A 22858-nucleotide genomic window follows, 5' to 3' on the forward strand; every position below is an offset into this window, starting at 1 on the left:
TTGCAGTAGAGCAGTCATACCTGGCATCAGGTTCACATCAGGGAACAAAACCTCAAAAACCCTCTGAGCTAGTATGGAGCCTACAGCAAACCGTCTTTGGCCAGCTGAGATGCAAACAGCAAAGTCTGTAGCAAAGAATACCAGGAACAGTTGTTTCACAGGCGATTTTTTTTTTTTTTTTTTTTACCCACAGATCTCACAGCGCTGGGGTCTGCTTTTCCCATCACACAGGCAACAAAACCAAGGTACACCGTTAAAAGCATTTACCCCAAGGTCACAGAGGGAATCAACGGCAGAAGTGCATATTAATAACAAAGTCTCCTGGCTCCGAGCCTGCTCTATCAGGCCCCTTTCCCCACGCAAATGTTTCCCCCCGCCCTCCAATTATTCAGGTAATTGAAATGCCTGCTTCTGTCCTTGAAAATTAGGTTGAAAGTGGCTTGAAAATTACTTGCAACAACACCAGCCAGGAACAGTTAAGCCTCCACTGATGCAGCCTGCAGGGTTGTCTATAAAACTCCATCCAGCGGCAGTGAAAGCTGTTTGGTTTTAATCAACTCTAAATGTATTTGAAGGACACTCCCCGGGTCTTACAGGGATGTTTGGTATTCAAATTTAAGAGTATTACCAAACAGCAGAGAAGACCTCTTCAGGCCATCAGAAATTACAGAACTGGGAAAAGAAACCCCCCTCTTCTAGTATCTTGTCTGAATCCCCAGTTGATTTTAACATAAAAGTTTTGTTGTTGGTTTGGGGGGGAGTGTGTTTTGTTTTCCTTTGTGGTTTGTTTGTTGCATCTGCATGCACTGAAAATAAAAATCGCATCCAGCATTTTTCACTCAGCTGCCACGTCAAATTATGCTCTCCAGGCCATGTGTCAGGCGTGATCTCCTAAATCTACAGGCTATTTTAATAGCAGGAGAGTCAGACTTCCAGCCCTCATCCTACCAGTGACCTGAATGCAGTGGGAGTAGACTGGTTGGCAGAGCTGTAAGAAACAAAAACATTCCCTGAAGAATTTCTGACATTCCTTCAGCATGTTATTTTACTCTTAAATAACCCGAGCGATATTCTAGAGCACCTCAAAGCAAGCTGCGAATACTGAATAGAGCCCCAATCTACTGCAGAGGTATTACTAATACTTCTCCAAAGAGGGGAAAAAAATAAAACATCAAGATTACATGATTCACCCAAAGTTACAGAGCCATGAGCAAACTCTGATCCTCCCTGAGATAGTCCTGTCTGACAAGAAGAGATGATTCTTCCTTCAGTATTCTTTTTTCTAGGCTCATTAGCTCCTTGCAGTGGCTCACCTTTATCCTTTCTGAGAAGCAGTAGTTGATGACTTTAAAGAATAAAACTGATTTGGTCATTTAGTCACCAAGAGGAACAGGCCCAGCACGCTTAGAAGAAGGAAAAGTCACAGAGATGTATTTCCTCACCCACAGAGACATCTCTCATGATGGGAAACGGCAGAGCGAGAGGCCGTTACATCTTCCCCAAGCAGGTCTGAGTGCTCCAGCCCAGAGCTGGTTTCCTCTTCACATTACCTGACCAGCACGTGTAAGAGAAATCCTTTACCAGAGCTGAAAAATCAATTCGGTCTTTGACATCCCAGGCACGACTGTTCACGCACACGCTAATCGGTACTGGCACCGCAGCAATTCTGTAGCCCAGAGGCACAGGAGATGGCCCCCAGCAAACCAGTGGATGAAAGCCAGGCTCAAATCAGGTTAAAACAAGTAAACTGAAGAATAAAGACACTAAACACCTATTAGCATTAATCCCTATTAATCCCTCTAACTTCACCTCTCCCCATCCTTTCTCCAACTTTTTGGAAGCTGTCTGAGGATCTAAAACCTTGTGCCTCCTCAGCCCTTGCACCACCACCACAGGACACCAGCACCAGGCCATTCCCAAAAGCTTTCCCTTGCCACAAGAGCTGCATAAGAAGTGCTAACAAACAACAAAGCAAGTGAAAATCCTCTGTCACTATGTCGTTCAGCATTCGCTCATCCTCTGACAAGGTCATGCGGTTGCACAAAGGCAAATTTCGTAGTGGGATGCATAAACAGGAAAGCCAGTTGTAATCCTTCACCTCCGCTCAGCTCGAGAAGCATCGGTGACAGCCAAAGAAGAAATGGAGTAAGTTACCCATGTGGAGGGTGTGGAGCTTCCATCACTAGAAGTCTTTAAAATAGGGTTAGATGCCCACCAGGCAGGAACAATGTAGATGGGTGGCTGTGCCTTGAGCAGGGGAGAGACTAGACAGTGTCCTGGGTCCAGCCCAGCCTTTTTTACTATTCTACACCACAGTGTTACTATTGTCACTCACCAGACAAATCCAGGAGAGTTAAATCCTTTATTTGTACAACAGTGTATGGGAGACTGGTGAGTGAAGCCAATAAAACAAGCTGGAGAGAGGAACTCTTGCAAGCCCTGAAGCTGCAGAAGGAAGGACAGCATTCAGCTTCTTCAATCTTTAGTCAATTCTTCAGTGACAGTGGGAGAAGATGAAGGGTTTTACACTTAAAGAGGCAGCAAGTTGCAGAAGACCCTTAGCTTCCTGAAAGAGATGCAGAGAATTATAAATCTGAATGGAAATGAGAGCTGGACATGACTGCTCATGCCACCAGTGTGCTTAAAAGCCCCAAACAATATTGCATCTTGTTTGCACTGCACAGAGACATCACCGGAATGACAACCTGTCAGCACAGCCATCATCTGGAGACCCCACAGACAGAAAAAGATGGGAGAAAGCAAAGGGAAAGTCCTCTCCCGAGAAGGATGAGTTACTTTTCTCCAGGGAGTTTACACAAGACATGACAGCCCAGAGCTCATTCCAATCTTCAATCAAGGGTTCGTTAAACCACACCGCTGCAGATATTTGTAATACCCATTCAACTCTACTTTCTCTTCCTCTGAATTGCTTTCTTGCTACCTTGACTACTTCCTTGTCCAGGGTTTACAGGTAAAGCAACACATCAAAAATCCCTCAGGCATGTAAGTGATCCTCTCCATAGCAGATAATCTCCTTGTCTGGTGGGGGATTGGTAGTTTCCTCTCCTTTACGGAGGCTGTCCTTCTCTCAACACAGCACATCAAGGCCATGTTTATAAGCAGCAACCGTTCCTGCACCAGAATTCATTTAAACTTTAGAAGAGGGGAAATATGTCAATCTGACAGGCTATCAGCCGGATTAGTGAAAAGTTTTTAAAAGCTATTGACAACAAGTCCACTTCTGCTTTGGATTTGAAAGACCATGCTGCTCCATTAAGTAACCCAGCCACTCTGCTCACATGAATATTTAAAAGAGAAAAAGCAAAGCATTAGGCAGCCAAGCAGCCCGGGATGTGCACTAGCATCTTCAAGAAGGGAGGACAGGACAAAGGAAGTGTCAGCACACACAAAGTGGCCAGTGCGGTGTGGAAAAGGGAAGGTCCTCTCCTGCACGACTTAGTATGAAAACAGCCTTTCAGCCGCGCATTCGGCACACGCAGCTACTGACACGCAACAGAAAGCAGATCCGTATTGAATAACCATTAAAGGAAAAATAAGAGAAAAGTGTCCCTTCAGTTTAAAGGTATAACTGTCTGGGAATCATGAAGACACAGCACATATTAAAGAAAAACTATTTGAACACGTTTACTACCACATATTACCAGAAAACCTGAAAAATCTGGGACCACATTAACAAATAAAAAATAAAAAAATAGTAATAAATCTGAACTACTCCAAAAAAGAAATCAAGTTGCACGTCCACATTTCCCAACTATTGCTGCTTAGCACAGGCCGAGAGAGAGCGAGCGCGCAATGGGTCACATAGAACAAAGTAGATATAATGCCATTCACTGCTCTGAAAAGAAATTTGCAACTTGGCTAGCATGCAGCAACAAGGAAAGCTCCCACGCACCAAAGCCTTTAAAACACACAGGAGCCAAAGAGCAACTCTTCTGAAAACCAGAAGTCTCTAGAGGGAAAATCATTGAAGCAAGAGACCAAAGTTGCAAGGTACAGCATGGAAGAAAAGGAACAGAAAAAGTCCTGCTCACCCAGCACTGAGCACTGCTCCGCTTAAGAGCCCATGAGACAAGACATAAAACAAGCTGCCCACTTTAATATATATTAAAAAGCAAAGGGAAACACCAGGCTGCAGATTTACTGCCTGTCACCAGCAGAGGTTTAACATCTTGATTTCACGCTGGTATTCTTCATTACATTTTATTACTGGGCTTTATGTCGCTACCACAGTATTCAGGTGGGAATTAAGAGGGTTTCATTCAGGAATGTCTTCAAGTCGAGAACACTAAACAACCCAGCAGCGGGGCTCTGCTTTCCCACCGCTGGCTCCTCTCAGGGAACATAAGCAATGCTGAGAGCACCCAGGAGAGGTGCCACGGCTTCACCGTGCTAAGCTGAGCCATGTGAGTGCTCGGCCAGCACGGGGAGAGGCAGCAGGGATCCTCGCAGGGCATGGAGACAGGAAATAAAGCAAAATAATAAAGGCACAGGATGGCATTTCTCAAGTTACCAATGAGTCTAAACAGCTGGGCTGTCTTACACACACCTAGAAACAACCCGTTTTGCAGAGGTTTGCAGCACTAATAGAGAGGAGTTTTCACTGTCCTATAATAGCCTTGGAGCTCTCAGTCAGAGCACCCTTTCGAGCCATATACGAGATCTTTTCAGCACAGCAAGGAGGTTTTATCCTTATTAGAAAGCTGACACGCTGCCTCCCCTGGCTTGGACAGGCCTGACAGCTTGCCTGCGCAAGTCTAAAGGCTCCAAAATAAATATCCCGCAAGCTCTTGAGGGTGGCAGCAGCCGACGACACCTCCAGGACCAGCCTCCCCGAACCAACTACAAGTCCTGGGTCTGTTTCCAGGGTCACGGCCCGTTTGCCGCAGGGATGCTCCAGCCCCAAAGGAAGACACGAATAACTCCCCACGTAGACACAACTCGCTCTCGGCGTTATTCAGGCAGCGAAGCGGCTGTTGGGAATTGCACGCGCTGGCACCTGTTTATCTAGAGGGGCCAGGCAGGGACTGCGAAGAGATAAACAAGGATATCAGGTTTAGGGCACTTTTCAACAAAGCTGCTTTCCCCATGCGATGTCCAGGCAATGGCATGTCACCCACGCCCTGCCCGGCCCCAGAAGGAAAGTGGTGACAGTGGGAGAGTCACTGGGGATGGGCATCCCCCTGGTACGGGTGGGAGGAATTGCTGGGGAGCAGAGATCGCTTTACTGTCATTGTATGTCCTGGCTTTTCTAACCCCTTCGGCTCAACAAGTGTTTGTTCACATACCGCTCTGCCCTGTCCTCACCTGTCCTCTGCAGTACACATCCTCGCCGACCCTGAAATTTGCTGGGGAGGGGATGGATGTGCTAAGAAAAGAAATTAAAACCCTGTAAAGCATACGTTTCCCAAAGCTCCAGAAAGAAACTGCAAAGCCCAATCCGCCTGTGTCGAGCCATGTTTTTAATCGCTGATCTCCGCAACGTCCACAGGCAGCAGCAAGGAGTGGGATCCCCACCAGCTCATGAAGTACCAGGGTTCAGGAAGAACCAGCCCTCATCCCAGCGAGGCACCTATAGCATCTCGGAGGTCCAAACTCCTTACAAACAACAGACAACAGTGTGGAAGGACACTTGGAAAGCAGCGGACAGGGATAGATGTGCCACAAGCCATCAGCTGGGGAAAGAAGAGCAGAGAACCACATATTAAGGGGTATTTCCATGTCCTCGCTGAGGCTCTACAGTGATCCTCAGTCTACTCTGGTACCAGAAGACAGGTTACATGCAGCCTTGCAAAATCCAAAAAAAAGCAGGGCAGCTTTTTAGTGCCCCCACATGGATCCAGGAACAAGAAAAATAAGTTTCCAGGACACAGGATGCATTTACTTTACATGCTCTCAATTATGTTTCCCTTCTCCCCTTTCCCATGTAAACTGTGGGCAAACCTTTCTGGGAAATAACACAGAATCCACCACCCTTTCCTGCTTTTCCCAGGAGAGTAAATGGAAAGACTCCAAGCGGTCAGCGGCAAGTGATTTCTCTCTGCACTTAAAGGTTGTCCTGCAAGATGGGGGGGCTATGTCTGCATTACCAGCGCATCACAGAGCAGCTCCTGGCAGCGAAGGCACGTGAAAAAGCATTCAGCCCTAACACAATTTTGAAAATTTGCATTAAGTACAATCTTTAGAAGCGCGTCACAGCAAACCCTACCTGTTCACAAGCCAACCTAGTTGCTCGTTAGCCAGCATTTCTTCTGCATCATTCTTTTCCTAGACTCCTTCCATCAACAGCTCTTCAGGACATCGGTTATATTAATTGGTTGGCACATTCTCCTGACTGTAAAGGGTAATTTACAGCCTTGGTGCTGCATGAATAACGGCACGGAACAACAGCACAAGCAAAATAAAGGAAGCCCTAGCCACAGCAGGGCTACTGCGAGGCAATCGTGCTAAGTGGAATGCTCAGTTTTGTGAATATGAGATTAATTTGAGTCCATAAAAGAGATCTTCATTTGCTGTGGTCTGGGAGCTCTGGCTTAACTTAGACCTAGCAGCTAGATTAAAGATCCTCTCAAGCAGTGAAATTAAGTCATTGCTCCTGCTTTGGTCCTTACCTTCACATCTGAGAACATGGTACCATCACCATTGGCAAAGGCAATTTCCTTTTTTTACAACGGTGCTCCAGAATCAACTCCTAATGCTGAGAATCTTCCAACTACTTTCATTCTCTTTAGGAAGGATTAATAAAAGGGCTTTGGCACAGCATCCCTGCATTTTTGTAGTTTCCAGTCCTTGCAGACGCGACTGTGAAGCGAATACACAGCGGCAGTTCTGCACCAGTCTTGTTGGTGGTAACATCTTCACAGCTAGACAAGAATTGCATGTTTTTGTCAGCTAGGTTTGATATAGTCAGTCACAAACGCTGCAAAACCTAGTAAGCTCCATAGGGATTTTGGTGCGTAAAGTGAAACTTCAGCACTGTAGCAGATAACTTACTTCCTTACAATCACAGAAATCTTGGTGAGATCTCTGGAGGTCTCCAGCTCAACGCTCTGCTCAAAGCACAAGCATCAACACCACCAAATCAGGGCAGCCACACCTTCATCTACCCAGATCTGAAATACCTCCAAGGGCAGAGACTCCACAGCCTCTCAAGGTGAGCCCAGCACCTTCAGCTTCTTATTTTAGGTCACATGCCCAAGGTATCCCAAGATACTCTGCTGCTGGACCATCTCTTCACATCCTTCTTGAACTGGGATGCCCAAAACCAGTCACTGTTTACCAGTATGGCCCCACTAGTGCCACAAAGAGGGTTAATACCATCTCTGAATCTGCTGGACATATTCCTCTTAATACAGCCCAATCCACTTTGCTCTATTTGTAAGGAGAGGACATTTTGGGCACTTCCAGCTTAGGGTCCAACGCAGCCCCAGGCCCTTTTTAGCAAAGCCACTACTGAACCAGTTGCCTCCCAGGGCATTGGGTCAGGTGCACACTATCCAAGGACACTGGAACTTCAGTGCTTATAGGTTTCCTAAGCTCCACTTCGGGGCATTGAGCTTATTGGGATCTGAAGTCTTTTGCAAACAACGAATCCAAACTCTCCAGAAAGAGATGAACATGTTGATGAGCACCTCTGTGCAATTCCACCATTCAGAGGAAGGTAATCTCTTTCTATCAAAGAGAATATTCAAAGCTAAGCACAAAGTTGATAATAACTTGCCAAGTCTAGAAACTAGGACCAGGACGAGCCGCAGGCTCAACTGCTCCCTACATTGCAACGCACAGCAAAGTACTTATTTTTGACAATCTACCATCCCAAAGCAAGTGTCCTGACTTAACTATTACTAGGCAAACATCAGACATGATTTAAATACTAAATATTTAATTACATCTCAACAATAACAGTCCTGATCATCCTCTCCAATCTGCATTTTTCTTTTCCAGGCATCCCTCAGCTGTCTCCCTCCTCTTTCTGATAAAGAGAATGAGGCAGGGAAGTGCTCCAAGACAGTCAGCACCACCCTTCTGCAAGGTGGTCCCTTCTGAACAAAGCATGCCATAGCAAAGCACTGCAATTTTATTTTAAGCGCATGAAGAAAGCATGCTAAAAGGGCAAAACATTTTTTATGAGCTGGCAGAGACCTCTTCTTGTCTTATGATTTTCTACTTACCCTTTACAAAGCATGACATTGAGAAAACAATCCAACTGTCAAGAAATTATTTACATGACAACAAGTCCCGCTGTTCCACTTCTGAAAGGTTTATACTTCAATTTTCCATAAGTGGAATTTGTCTTTAGTTTGATCCCTAACTCAGAAATTGAATAAATGTCATGAATTCTGTCACATTAACAGAATGTTAACACAGCAATGTTAATATAACACAGTTTACCAAATTCCCCTGCTCGCTTCCCTATATATTTATACATATCTATATCTATCTATATACATAGAGATACAAACCTGTGACATGTTGTTACTCTAGCCCCAGTACATGAGCCAGAGCAAACGTTAAGGTTTAAAATGTATATACCCCGAAGCATAAGGGTAAAAGTTTAAGCCCAGACAATTTCAACGGGGTCAGAATTTCACCATTTATTCTAGAAAAATATCAACTTACTCGTTCCAGTTGCACAGATCTTCTCAGCATGTTGACCATTTCATCTCAATGTGTAGACCATTTTATAGCCTCTTAAATAATTCTTCGGCTTCTTTAGAGCACCTCATCCTTCAAATATTCATGGTGGAGACTGAACTTTCCCTGGACGTCAGGAATGTCTCACTCTAAAGCCAACACTGTGAGTTAGACCTACAGATGATTTGTGGAGTAATATTTCCCTGTTTGGTTATCATTTAGAGTGTACGTATTTAGGAAAGCTACTGCATTAACCCCATGGTTGGGGGGGGTAAAATTAAAGTGTTGCCACATCAGAAAAAAAAGAATAATAAAAAATACAGCTGCCATATTGAAAGTAAATACCGTAGTCCATTAAGACAGAAAAGGACCAAACTTTGGTTTTTCTAAACATCAATTATTCTGGAATAATTAATTAGCAGAGCTATAACAATACATAAAATTGCTAGCCTCTGACTCTTCTGATAATTTATGCAAGATTAAAGTATCGCTGTGGTTGCCTTTTCCATTGCCTAATTCAGCATTTTCTTTTTCCTTATGAAAGCAAGACTCCAGATTTAACTGCTCTAATGCCCTTTTACAGTGTTTGGTGTAGTAAAATCTAACAGCCACTACAGCATGCTAGCAGGGAAATGATGGATCGCGGAAGCTCACAGAAGGGGAGCACTGTAAAATGCCCCAGTTAATGTTGAGATAGTAGAGTAAATCTTATTTTAAAAACACATACGCACATATATATACGGAGAGTGGTATCTCTGATGAACTTGTTTCACCCTATCAAATCCCCTTTTGATTTTTCTCATGATAACGGATACTTCCACGCCGAGCACCTTGCTTTCCGAATAACTAAGCAAACAACCACCTTGCAAGGAAACCATTTCAAAGTCATCATCGCTAGATTAAGCTCACCAATCAACCCAATCACCATGACCCAGCCAAGAAAAAACACCATTTGGGCAAGAGGTTCGTCTCCTCTTCAAACAGCTTCTTCAAAAGAAGAGACTTCATCTCTTTTTTTTCCAAAGCAGCATTTGAAGCTGTTCAGTCTGGGCCCTTTGACTCAAGTGATTCCTTGTCATCCCAAAAAGCTCATTGTTGAGGCTAGCAGGAGATGCAGCAGAGCATCCTGTGGCACACGAAGCTCTACAGCCCCTCCAGGGAAGGCAGGCTGCCCCGAGATGGCTGGCACCACACTGGACCTTCTCAACAAGGTTCGTGAGCTGGACCCTCCCTTATTTCTCCATAAAATGCAGCTGCCACTCTCCTATAACCAGAAGCCGTTCATTACACGGTAGCATTGCACCTTTCAATAACCTCAGTAGTTACCGATTTTTTTTTTTTTTTTTTCAGGAGAGCTCTTTGGTTTTTACCCAGGCTACAAATGGGGTGCCAATACACACCAGCTTGCTGGTTTTACCACAGAGACCTCACGTGTTTTGGGGACGTTCTTCAAGGAAAAACCGAAGTTGTACAGCATGTCCCACCCACAGACACATACTTGCCTGGGCATACTCTGTCCCACCCAAGGACAAGATGTCCCAGGACATTTGCCGCTACAGTGAGCAATAGCATGTGCTTCACCATCGCAACCAGCACAGGAGTTAATAGCCCACGCTATAGCTCCAAGTATGCTCATGCCCTTTTCCACCGGAGAGCCCCCAAGGGCAGGCTTAAGGGCTGATAACACGTAGGATCAGTTTTGAGAACAGATCTGGACCTATACACCCACACAACACCCTTCCTTGATACTATTCAAAACAATCCCAAGCACGATCCAAAATAGAAGTCTGCCAAAAAACGCACGCATGTGGATTATACAGAAGCATAAAGGAGAAAGAAACGTTCCTCAAATGCAAATTTCCCGGGGGCAATAGCAAAATTCCCATTGACAACTGAAGTAAATGCATTTCCCCATCCCTTACACTAAAGCAGAAACTTGAAACCGCAAAAGCTGCTGCAACAGCACAGTTTTGTAGGACTCGTGAGATGTTGTCAAGTCCACAAAGCACTTACCCCACGTGCACTTATGCATCTGTTACATATTCTGAGGGGTATTACTCATTTATATCGCTTTGTAGAGCACACAAAGTGAGCAGCAAAGTCCTCAAATGAATGGCTTCTAACTCAGCTCAGCAGCAATAGAGAGGAATCGCTATATGAAGCTTGTGAGTTGTTACTAGGAAAATCAAATGGAAAGTGTTTGCAAAAGAAAATTAAAAAAAAAAAAAAAAAAGACTTGTAAATAGGGAATTGGAAAAGAACGGGAAGCAGAAAGCAGAACAGAGAAACCTACCCAGGTTTTACAGGGAGTCAAGCATCTGCTGGTGCGGGATTTGGGGAGTCCTGACAGAGCTGCGGAGGATACTCCGATCATCCACACAGGCATCAGTTCACAGCACGGGAAACATCAGTAATTTCAGCTGTGATCGTGCTGGGGATACCTTCAGTCAGTTTGTGTATTAGGTGAAAGAAAATAGCAAAAGGAGGAAACAAAAAAGGAAAAAGAGACTCACTGTCAAGCTTCAGGTTACCGAGGCATTCGTATTTCTTTTAAGTGCCTTAAATGCCTGCTTTTATTTTCCTTATTTTTACTCTAAGAGCCCAAGGAAAGACAACCAAGGGGATAAGAGGCAGCAGCACTGAAATTCAGCACAATTCAGAGCAGCAGAGAGAGCCAGACACGGTGAAAACTGTTTTCAAAGCTTCAGTACGCAGCCTGAGCATCCACACTAAGACAAACCCGTTCACGCGAGCACTCGCTAGGGACAAGCGAGGGACTAACCCAGCTCAAAATTACAACCAAAGTTTGCAGCGTTCAACCACTCCAAACAAAAAAATATCCCAAACAGCACAGAAATCACACACTATGCATTCATAAAGTCAGCACAACAGCATCCAGACTCTATTCTTTAGTAGCACAAGCTATAAACATAGACTTTTTATCAACTCTCTGCCCTTCCAGCAATGAATACTAGCTCAACCGTAAAAAATAACAGCAAGGAGAGACATCCAGCATTCAACAAGAAAGCACTGATGACCGAAATTACATTGTGCCACCCTGATCCAAGGATGTGCTATTTGGAGTAACAGGTTACAGGCACTCGCCAAGAAGTGACATGACGCAAGCCCCAGGAGGACGAGGGAGAAGCTCATACCGCTGTGCTAAGACCTACTGCTCTGGTTTGTATTTTTTTTTTTTTTTCCCTCCCCCCCCACCTTTTTTTTTTTTTTCTTTTTTTCTATTTTTGTTTTGCACCATGCCATCCCTGAAAGGTTTGAATTCTTAGAAGAGCCCCCCATGGACTTGAAAATATCAAGGGTCATAGCCAATGAAGGATGTCATGCATCCCCAAAGCCAAATATTTTTCCTATTAGTTTATAAATAGACTATTCCCCAAAGAGCTTCTCCTCTACTAACAGAATTTCACAATCAAATGGTAGCTGGCAGCGCACATGGGTACAGGAGATTCTCTGAAATAGGGGAGACAGGTATTGAGATGTGATTTTCAACATTAAATTGACCATGCAGTTTGAATTCTGCAGGAAAAGGGAGAAAGAGCAGACACAGAAACTAAGAATAATTTAAAGGAACTCTATGTGAAGAGCTGAGTGGTTTTATATGCCATCGCCTGCTGCTCCCCAGATCCTCATCACTGGGTCCACACCTTTACCCTGGCAGAGGTCTATCCACAGGTCTCACACCCGCACAAGGAGCACCCTGCACTCATCTTTATCTAGAGGCAGACTATCACCTTCAGATCACGTCTCTGACGCATTTCAGTCCAGATGTTCCCCCTATTGCAGTCACTATTTTACCTGACTCCAAATCCAAACGCTGGAGCACTCGAGTTGAGCGCTGGGGAGAAGGCTGTCTACATGGTGACACCTCCTCGTTTAGCAAGGCTGACTTCCCTCGCTCAAAGCAGCTTGTTATTTTTAAAAGAGGGCTCTGAAAACAGAATCCCCACTGCTGGCTGCCTGCAGCTCCTCTTGCAGCTTGGGACAAGTCACCTGTAAATGCCAAGTAAAGCCAGAAACCCAAAACCGTTACTTACGAATACTGACGTAACCGGTGCCGGCAAAAAGCCAAGTATGTGAACTTTTCCCAATTACTGAGAAGGAGTGAGCAGCCACTTCACCAGCCACACTCCACCCCTGGCTCCCAAGGACAAGCCAGCGAAAGTGAGAAGAGAGACCTGACAACATAATGATTTATGGGCAAGGTCAAATCTACGTATGACAGCGTAATGACATTAGCCTCGCTGGCCTCGAGCAGCGAACCTGCAAAGGCTTCAGATAAGCTACGAAGGACCTGCTCAGAAAGATGAGACTAATGACGGAGCAGAGAAGACGTGACGACCTCCAATGGGTCCTGAGCGGTGCTGTGCGTGATACAAGGTCTTCCTTCGAGGGCAGGGATCGCCGCCTCTAACTCCTTCTAATAAGACGTAACAGAAACATCACACCAGCTTAACTCATATGTAACGTGATCTCAGATGTCACCTCACAAACAGCAGCAACACCTTGTGCAGTTCACTGAAAAGAAAAAAAAAAATACAAAGCAAGGAATACAGCTTAAAAAAAAAATCCTGAACCACAGTGCCTCAACAAGAATCTCCCCATTAGAAATATTTACTGATTGGCCTTCACATCATAAGAAGAAAAAAAAAAAAGAAGACGGTATAAAATCCATTGCTGGGATTTTCAAAGCTGCCAGAGGGATACAAACACCCAGTGTCAATAAAATTAACAGCAGCTGAGCATTCAGATGCCAGACATAACTTACTCTTCACCATTTACGCCCCGTTTACTTTCTGCACTCGCCTGGGCACGAGTAATGCAAACCAGCTCCTTCCACTTCTGCCGCCAGCCTTTTTCCATGCAAGTGCCCCTTGCCCGTCCCAACACCCTCGTGCCACACGGCTCGCATTATTGAGCAAGCAGGAAGAGAAATTAGGGTTTAGGGAATTTTTTTGGAAGGTGATCATCACTCTGACTGAAATTAAAGAGTTGTAGAAACTCTTCTGCAGATGGCAGGGTGAAGCGGGTCTTACAAATCCTGACGGAATTTCTCTCTGGAAAGAAGCAAATACAAATAGGATTTCCTTCTGTCCAGCACATTCACAAATGCCAGCCTCAATGCTGGTGGTGGCAACAGAGGACAAGCAGGGAACTGTAACACAAACTGCTGTCTTATCTCAATCTGGAGCATGAGAAAGGCAAAGGTAAGGAGGAAAGGAATATTTTAAAGGGGGAAAACACAAAAACTAGTCTGCTAGGTGTGCGTGTAGCAGATACAACAAAGGATAGGCTCAAAATTTACTCTTGCTCCAGCCATGGATTTGCATGGCCGCAGACACGTCCTTGCTGTGGTTCCCCATCTATTTGGCTTCCTTTGCCAATGCACACGTATGGTGGAGATGGTAACGTGGTTCCTCCTGTGCCACCTTACCAAACCACCATTTCATTAGTTAATGCCTGCAAAGCGCTCTGGACGGCCAAAGCGCTGAGTAATGGTATTATTCCCACCCCATCACGAGTCCATTCCGCTCTCCAAACCCAAAGAACAAAAGAAATTAGAGGATGAACCTCCGCAGCACAGCCAGAGAGACATCCCTCGCAGCACAGCTCCTTGCACGGCAATCGTGCTGACCCGCAGCAGCAAAAGCGTCTCTCCCGCCACCCACCTCTCCCAGGCACAATCCAAAAGCTACTACTTAAAAGCTAGTTTAATACACAGACCAGGAGATCCCTACAAGTAGGAGGAGGTAGTTAGGCTTTTAACTCAGGAGATTCAGTTGGGACACAGCAAAAGAAGTTCATCTGAAGCAGAAGATGACATGACCAGTTTCTGCACTGCACACTTACGTGATGATCTTGCACCGAACTATCAAACCCGGCAAACACCAAATTATTTAAGAAACAAATATACATAGCGAGACAATAAGGAAGGGTCCCTAGAGAAATGTGCCTCTCACTTTCTCCATCTTCTGCTTTCAGCCAGCTGTGACTGCGCCTAAGCAATCCTGGGCACATGGCTGAGAAGTCCTGCCTGGAAGGGGACATTACAGAGGGGAAAAGACACCAAGGAGCCTCTTGCCGGCATCTTTGTAATATTCCGTAATCCCCCCGGGCAAGGCGGGCAGCCCGCACTGCTGCTGAACAATGCAGTTTTGAATTCAATTAAAGTGATTATCTGTTGTGCCAAATAAATTGTGTACAGCATATATCCTGCAGCATTTTACACCTTCAGGCTCATTATTTTCTAACTGTTTCCTCCTGTTTATGCGCTTTCAAATTAAATTGCTGATAATATGCGCCAAAATAAAAAACGAGCGCACCTTGTCCGAAGAAAATTGATTCTCCTTTTTCCTGAACCGGGCGATTGCCAGGTTTTATATACTCTGTTCCTGGCGATCATTAGTAATTCAATTTTCTTTTTATTAGCCCCCTTATCTGCTGAGCAATATAGTGGCAGAGCTGACCTCTTTCGCACGGGTAAATGTTTAAAATCTTTTCCCTGATTAATTTTGCCAGTTAAGGAAAAGAGGAGAAATGGCCCGGCTCTTAGCCATCACAATGAATAAAGCTTAATGTTGATTGTGATGGAATTTCTAATGCCAAGGAAATTGATTGAACGCAGCAATTACACTGCAATAGTAACTCAAGGGAAATGGGATAGTTTTCTCCTGGCCATAGCCTTTTGGTTATTTAAAACAATCCAATTTGCAAGGATAATTATATATTAGTGTTTTATCTGCCACTTGAAATGAACATGGGAGTTTTGATACTGGCCCAGCATTAGCAGGTTATTGCTGCAAATTACTTGATATCTGCTTTCTTTCACATAAAGACGAAATTAGGCCATCAATAACCAGAAAAAGGTGGACCGGGGAGATGCGAGGGGCACGAGTGCCCTCTGCAGGGCTGTGGGGAAGGAAGGGCTGCACAAGAGACTCCCCGAAATCCCCAATTCTCTTCCTTCTCGGAGCACAGCATACAGCTGCCGTTCCAGTGCCGGACATGTGGTGAACAGGCATGGTGTGGCTCCCCATCCATAGAGCTGCCACATCTTTGACATTAAAAGAAATAAGAGAAAAGAAAATCTTAATTTTAAGCACTTACTTCTAGTTTTTCCTAGAGAAAAAGCCAGGGGAATAAGAAACGACAGCACTGTCATGCCAAATGCCTGAGCAGGGTGAACATTTACCAGCACAACGACGTTGCACAAGAGCTGCAGCAGCCAAGGAGGGCAACAGCATTGATTTTTTGCAGGGGTGAGGAAAGGTTCACGACTGCAAGCACTCACCTGTCTTTCATCAAAAACAAGAGTTGAGAAAGGGCCTCATCCTGCCAGACTTCAAATAAGCGACCAGCTAGAGCTGGAAGTAAAAGGCTGTTGGGAAAGAGGGGGGACTCCCGCATCCACACTGCTGGCACAGGGCTTGTAGTACAGGAGGAGCGGGCGCATCCCTCTGCTATCGCATCCGGATTAGTCAAGCCTCACTTCAAAGTTGGTATTTTCCCTTAAAACTGCCGATACAAAGATCACACCCCTGCACTTTCAGGAATAATCCCATCTCCAGTTTGGAGAAAGTGGATAAAGGCTGCCCAAGCTAATCGGACAGCACATGGCCAAAAAGCAGTGTTGTCCCAACATACACACCACAATTTTATTATATTGGCTATTCGCTGTAACAAATAAGCAACAGAAAGCCAATTCAGAATAGACATTTGCCATTTAGACAACATAATTACAACATACCATTATGGGCAGGAAAGTTACCCAGCAAATGATAGAGCAGGAGCCCAGTATTTATTCTCCAAATCAAATCCTTTGGTTCAGATGCCAAAAAAAAATACGGTTGGAGGAATTGCCATCCATGGAAACTCCACCCACATCTTAATTACCAGCTAGCCTCCCCCTGTTTCTTGCATCTGAAAAGGGATTGCAGTATGAGGGCAGAGCCCAGAAATCTCCCCAGCGCGACTCCTACACAGTTAACAGGGGAATTAAAAGTTCAGGCTGTAAGAGCACTTCCAATTATGGTAAGTCATTTGAAAAAAGCAGATATATATATCTATATGTTTGAAGAAAAAAATAGAAATCACATAGTTAACTTCAGCTTGCATTTAAACAGGCTGTATTATTTCCACGCAACACAGTAGCACCAGTGGCCTGAGGACCATATTCAGCAGCCGGATGATCCTTTCTGGTCCTCCAGCTTTTCCCTGGATAAGGAGAGAAGCAACCGCTGCCTTTTATCCCTCTTCTACCAGATCCCTGATTCAGATCCAAACCATGTTGCCTACACCAGAAGCAAGCAAGACAGCCTGATCTGCCACTTCTATAGATAAATGTGTACATGAAGCCTGATATTCAGACAGAAGTCTGAAATACGCAGGTGCCGAAGGAAGCAGACTCCGTGCAGAAGTCGTGAAGTTGCTTCAAACAAGGGGAAGACCAGCAGTTTCATCAGGCTTCACCACCATGCCCAAAGCAGGGGTGTGTTACCCAAGTGGAGTCACAACTCTCAGCAAAGCAATTATCTCCAAGTTCTCCCTCCCTCCAAAAAGAACCTAAGAAGTTATAGGAAGAAAGAAAAAAAAAAAAAGAAAGAAAAAAGGAACTCTTTAATATTAATGGCACATTAATATTAAGTACTAAGTGGTCAAGAAGTCCAACATCTAAAGGCTGTTTTATCAATATCAATTTGGCTCCGCTGAGCAACAGAACATTTTCTATTCCTCTTTGCTTTGGTCAAGCACTTGAGCTCCTCCTACACATGCATTCTGCCCCAGCGCAAGCCCTGCGTTAAAATACCTGGATGAGCAGACCACTAACTGCATTAGAAATGTTTCACTGCTCTACTGTCCCATCAGAACTACTTCAGTTTGGGACATACCCTTATTTCTGAGCAGTTATTAAATGTTCCACTTAATCAAATGAGTATTTTGGAGTTAATTGATAACAGCTGCAGGTATAATGCTTGTCATGAGAGCAGCCCAAATAATCCCAAGAGAACTGCTACCAGTCTGCCACTTTCCATTTCCTCTCTAATGCAATTACTGAACCTTAAATGAAAACACAGCAATTCCCACAGAGGCAAGCACCTCTGAATACAGACCATCGGGAAACACCAGTTTGAAACCAAGTCTTGGCAGTGGCTGGGAGAGCTGCCCCACTGCATGAGATCAAACAGGTCCATTTGGATCCAAAAAGGGCGTTACACTCTTGGGAAAGGCAGGACCAATACCCTCGGTATGTACCGCAGAGCTCATGCCATATATCCCAAAAGCCTGCTTAACAGGACAAACGAGAAAAGTTAGCAGAGACACAGCAAAGCTGTGTCACAAGGCCACCTGCATCAGTGAGAAGAAAGGGACCGACCCAGCTTCTTGCACCCACATTGCAGTGCATGAAGTAGGGCACGCTTCTCCCCAGCTGTCCTTCCATCCTCAGCCTTGACACACACACACACACAGTGTCTGACCTGGGATCTTACAGCTCCATGGAAATGCAGGCATCTGGATGCTCACTCATCACACGGGCATGAGCACCCATCAGATCCAGGCTCCGGCGTGACCACATCCATCCAGTGGGATCATGAGCCTGGCATGAATTATCCAGCTTTTTAATCAGTTTGTTAGCTGGGCTGTGCATGTCCAGACTCAAGACAACAAAATAATCAGCTGGCCCAGGACTGCCACCAGTCTGCTTCCAGCAAGAAAGGCAAGGGGTGTTGCTTCAGCATCAAGCCAGGGACTTTAACATCAGTGTCACTGCTCCATTCGTGCCCCACTCTGCTCTCAGAGGCTCCTAGTAACATCACTGTACCCCATTTTACTCCTGTCGCACTTGTCTTGCAGGAAATGGCAAGACTTAAAACTCTACCACCCAATTAATACCCCCACTTTGCACAAGCAAAGAGAAATAAATACAACTCTCCCAAAACCTCTCAGATAACCTGAGAGCCAGGAATTGAACCCACAAGCCTTCACTTATTCCCAGCTCACTACAGGACCACTGTGAAACCAGAAGACACCTACCACTATATACATAATTATATGTTTAGAGGCACCAAACATGACTGAAGTCTGAGTAACTCCAAGCCCTATCAGTGGCTAGGCTCTCTCATCAGACTTTGGGATGCTGCCTTGAAAACGTCCCTGCCCAGCATCTAACAGTATTTTTGTACTAGACCATACATGTCTCCCTGGGCAAAGAGTCCTAGCACATGTAGGAACACTCCAGCAATAATTCAACAGCTGTACAAACCCAGAGCATAAGAACAGTTCAACACATTAAGCTGCAAATACACTGCCTAGGATTGAACCTTCTCAAAGAAAAGCCTTAAGGTATAAAGGATTCAAACCTATAAACTCGATTCTAATCAAAGGAACCAAATGCACAGGCTAATTACGAAGGTAAGCATGAAGGGTCAAGGTCTGCTGGACTTAGTCGCTCAGCCTCCATGCTACAGGCAAGGCTGCTGCTGCCAAGAGGAAGGTAAGAACAGGATTGTGCGGGGCCAGCACCTTGCTGCTCCTCAGCCATAACCGGATGCCCAGCAAGCAGCACCAACCCTGCCAAAATTCATTTGGCAATTTCAAAGCAGTCAAGACTCTTGCTGAATGTCTCTGCTAACTGGAGAAGCAAAGCAGCCGTGCATCACTCAGCAGCTGCCTCACAGAGCTGCCAATGGCACAGGAAAGAGCAAATCAAGTCCTTTGGGATCCCCTGAGACGATGGTACAACAGAGGTTAGATTACCAGCAACCACCTACCCGTATGATATGAGCATTTAGCACTTGATGTTCCAGCAGCGAGGGGAAAGCCTCTAAGTGCAGTAGAGAAAAGGTGACAAGAACTCTCAAACTTACATCGTTGCATCGCATCTTAGAGAACCTCTCCAGGAAGAGGACACGCAGCCAAGTTCTCACAGTCACCATGTCAACAGAAAACATACCCAGCAAGAGATCTCAACTGCACAAAGTCCTCCTAGCAGAAAGATGTATTTAATTCAGCTCTGCAGAGAGGCTGGACAAAGCAGCAGCAAACACAGCAGAAACAACCTTGTACCCTCCTCCCTGGGGAGGAGAAAGGCAGCCTGAGGAGTCCTTCCAGAGCGTCAAGTGAACAGATCCCAGTGCCACTTGCCAGTCCATTTTCCAGACCAAATAATGGCTCATCTACCGGAGTGTAATTCCTCTCCACTGCAGAAAGCAAGAAAGAAGTTTAGAAGCCATTTCATAATTATGGTGGGGAAGCATTTTTAATTCACCGTCTAAGGCATCAGTGTCCGTGCTCCCACTAGCACAGCGAGGCACGGGGAAAAAAAGGATTTGTGGCATTTATGAAGTGAGGAAGAGTAGTCTCACATGTGTGCATGCACAAACACACACAGGAAAAGGCAGGCAGGACATTTCCTTTTGCTTTTAGTCATTTTAAGAAACAAATCAAGACACATTTTTACAGTAGGTACTGCAGTTTGCAAACAAAAAGAACCACAAGGCATGGCCACCAAGTTTTATTAAAGCAGGTACTAGTTTCCACATCTCTGAGCTAAGACTGAAAAGTGCACAGGTTCAAGCTGAAAATAACATTAAGTCACTTCAATGCAGACAACTCACAACTTTTATAAACCACGGTTTTGTCTGTGCTAGGCTTGGCTAGCGTCTATCAGGAATGGTTTGATAATTTGATCAGCTTTTGGACAGGGGATGAGCTACATGCTCTCCCAAAGTCACTTTCAGATCTATATTCCATTTTTTTCCTACTTTCTCTAAACTTCTTTATTTGCCAACTTTATTTTGAACAAACCCAGGAGCACAACCATATTTCTGCTCTATCTACATATTTTCAGCCCTATGCAGTTTAAGATCAAGAAACTTTTCAGTATGGGAACATTACCTTCAATCAAGGAACTAGGATTCAGAATACATTCCCAAAAGACACAGGCTTTTGGCAGCTGCCAGTCAGGTTCCCGGGGGGCAACCTCAAATCACTCTGTATCTCCAGAGCCTACAGCCGAGCTGCTCATATCAGGCTCTCAGCAAGCTCCTTTTTAAAGAACTTACTGTGCTTTGCAGCAAAAAGATTTATTCAATGTCTCATACTGGACATGCCACACTGGAGGAAGGTCCCCACCAAGCAGTTTGTGAGGTCCGAGTCCTAAATTCACCCCAGAATAGACAGTTCTTGGGAAGCTGAAGGGCTGCATTCCCCATCCCACACATCACCATCATCCAAGGAAGAAAAGCCTTGTTGCCCCCACATTACCATCACAGCTGGATCTGGCCACGTGCTATATTCACCACCTCTGGTTTCACAGATCACAGAAGAGCAACGACATTGCAAGTATGACCAAGACCTCCAACCGCACGTGCTGCCTTCATGCACTGCATGAAAACTTCCACCACAGTGTCTGGAGGTGCAGCCTTCATGCCTCTCCAGACACCAAAGGGTTTGCTGACATCCTTAAATGGAGCAAGACAGCCCCAAAGCCAGGCAACTGCTTGAATGCTGGACTATCAATGCAACTGCACAAATGCACATCTTATTCTCCCTGCCCCTGCCTCTCCCATGAGTCACTGCCCACTGCCTAAAGCGCCAGATCCAAAATTCTCCTCCCAGTGTCCCCCTTATCCCTCCAAACCCCTCTTCAAACACACACGAACAGGAAAATCTTTTTCTTCTCCTGCCACAAAAAGGTTTTCCCTTTCCTGAACCACAAGCCCCCATTCTTGTCTTTTCATCCATCAAAACACAGCAAGATCTCAACACAGCTGTTTGTCTGAAGACAAAAAAAACCCCTATAATCACACATGCAAACTCACTAGTTGAAGTGCAGAGCAGGAAACCACAGAATTGTCTTCCTGAAAACAGAGGCTCAACAGCTTTACTTTTGGAGGCAGATCACAGCTACGTCATGGCCCAAATAGCCTTCCTCACTCAAGCAATGCCTACCCACAGTGTCACTGGCCACCCTGCCATACATGAACGAGCACAGCGCAGGCACGCAAGCAAAACATACTTCATATACATTTGAGAAAACTGAATCTCAAGGGAGTGAAGCCACTCGTCCGTGATCACATCACCACTGAATAGCAGAGCCAGACTTTGAGCCAGAAACACCACCATTTCACACACACATAGGTGCAGCTCTCCAGGCCCCAAGCAGCTGATTTCTGCTCTGACCATTGCCAACCCAAGGCAGCAGGACATGGATGCAAAATACCTGTTCACAAGCACAATGGACCCGGTATTCCTTTAATTATTGTTATTTTAAGCAAATTACACACAAAACCTAGAAGCCCGCAGACGTGGCACTGGGATACAGGTGCATTAGGTAGGTCTGTAGTTGCTAGAGGAGTATCTCATGACATGCACAAGCTTTTGCCCAGTGCAAAAAGGGAAATTAGTCTTACGGATGTGTTACTGCCTCTGCCACCCTCTTCCCTCCTTGAGCACCTTCCTATTCAATGCCTGCAAGTCCAGCAAAACCACATTAAAAGCAAGAAGCAGCTTTAAAATGGCCTTGTCTGGAGATGTCAATGCACAAGAGAGCTCTGAGGTAAGACAGATGTCTTACTCCAGCCAAACTTCTTCTCCTCAACATTTGCTCCATGACCAACAACAGCAGATTCATCTCCTGGAGGACCCGGTAACCCATTTCCAAATCCAAGACCCTCCCTTGGAACCGCTTCACTGGCACCCAGTCAGAGAGCACCATCACCCCTTGGAACGGCTGTTCCTACCTTCCTTGGTGGAGACCTGCATCCTGGTGGCCGGCAGCCTGCAGAGCCTGTGCTTGGTGATCTGCACCAGGCCCTTGGACGAGGAGCGTTTCAGCGTCGCAGAAGGTTTCCCTCGCGAGGAGTTTTTCTTCCTGAGATGGAAGTGGCTTTTCAGAGGCATGGTGGGCGAGGAGCTGTTCTTCTTATCTGTCGGGGAACTGTGAAGGGGAACACCACACAAATAGAAGAGTAGAGAGGTGACCGAAATGCACTTGGTCCCCTTGCCCAGAGCTGAGAAGAGAAGCTAGGTCACTGAGCTCCACACTGCTCCTGTAACCCAAGGGTGACAAGAAGCACTGAACAGAAAATTACAAGTAAATAAGCAAGTGTGATGAATTTCTGGCAAAGCACAGATGGAGAATGAGGTATTTGACAGCCTAACTCAATTCATTCCCTTCTGCTTTCTG

At 45.3% G+C, this 22858-nt stretch overlaps 1 protein-coding gene across 1 annotated transcript in view; it reads right to left on the reverse strand.

Annotated features, from left to right (window-relative positions):
- Window positions 1-22858, reverse strand: part of ZC3H3 (zinc finger CCCH-type containing 3) — a 179321-nt gene that overhangs the window by 149677 nt on the left and 6786 nt on the right. The window contains exon 3 of the mRNA XM_069780176.1: window positions 22413-22609. Within this exon, the coding sequence (XP_069636277.1) occupies window positions 22413-22609 (197 nt within the window). The remainder of the gene's footprint in view (window positions 1-22412; window positions 22610-22858) is intronic.

Source organism: Haliaeetus albicilla, chromosome 3, assembly GCF_947461875.1.
Source record: "Haliaeetus albicilla chromosome 3, bHalAlb1.1, whole genome shotgun sequence".
NCBI classification, from domain to species: Eukaryota; Metazoa; Chordata; class Aves; order Accipitriformes; family Accipitridae; genus Haliaeetus; species Haliaeetus albicilla.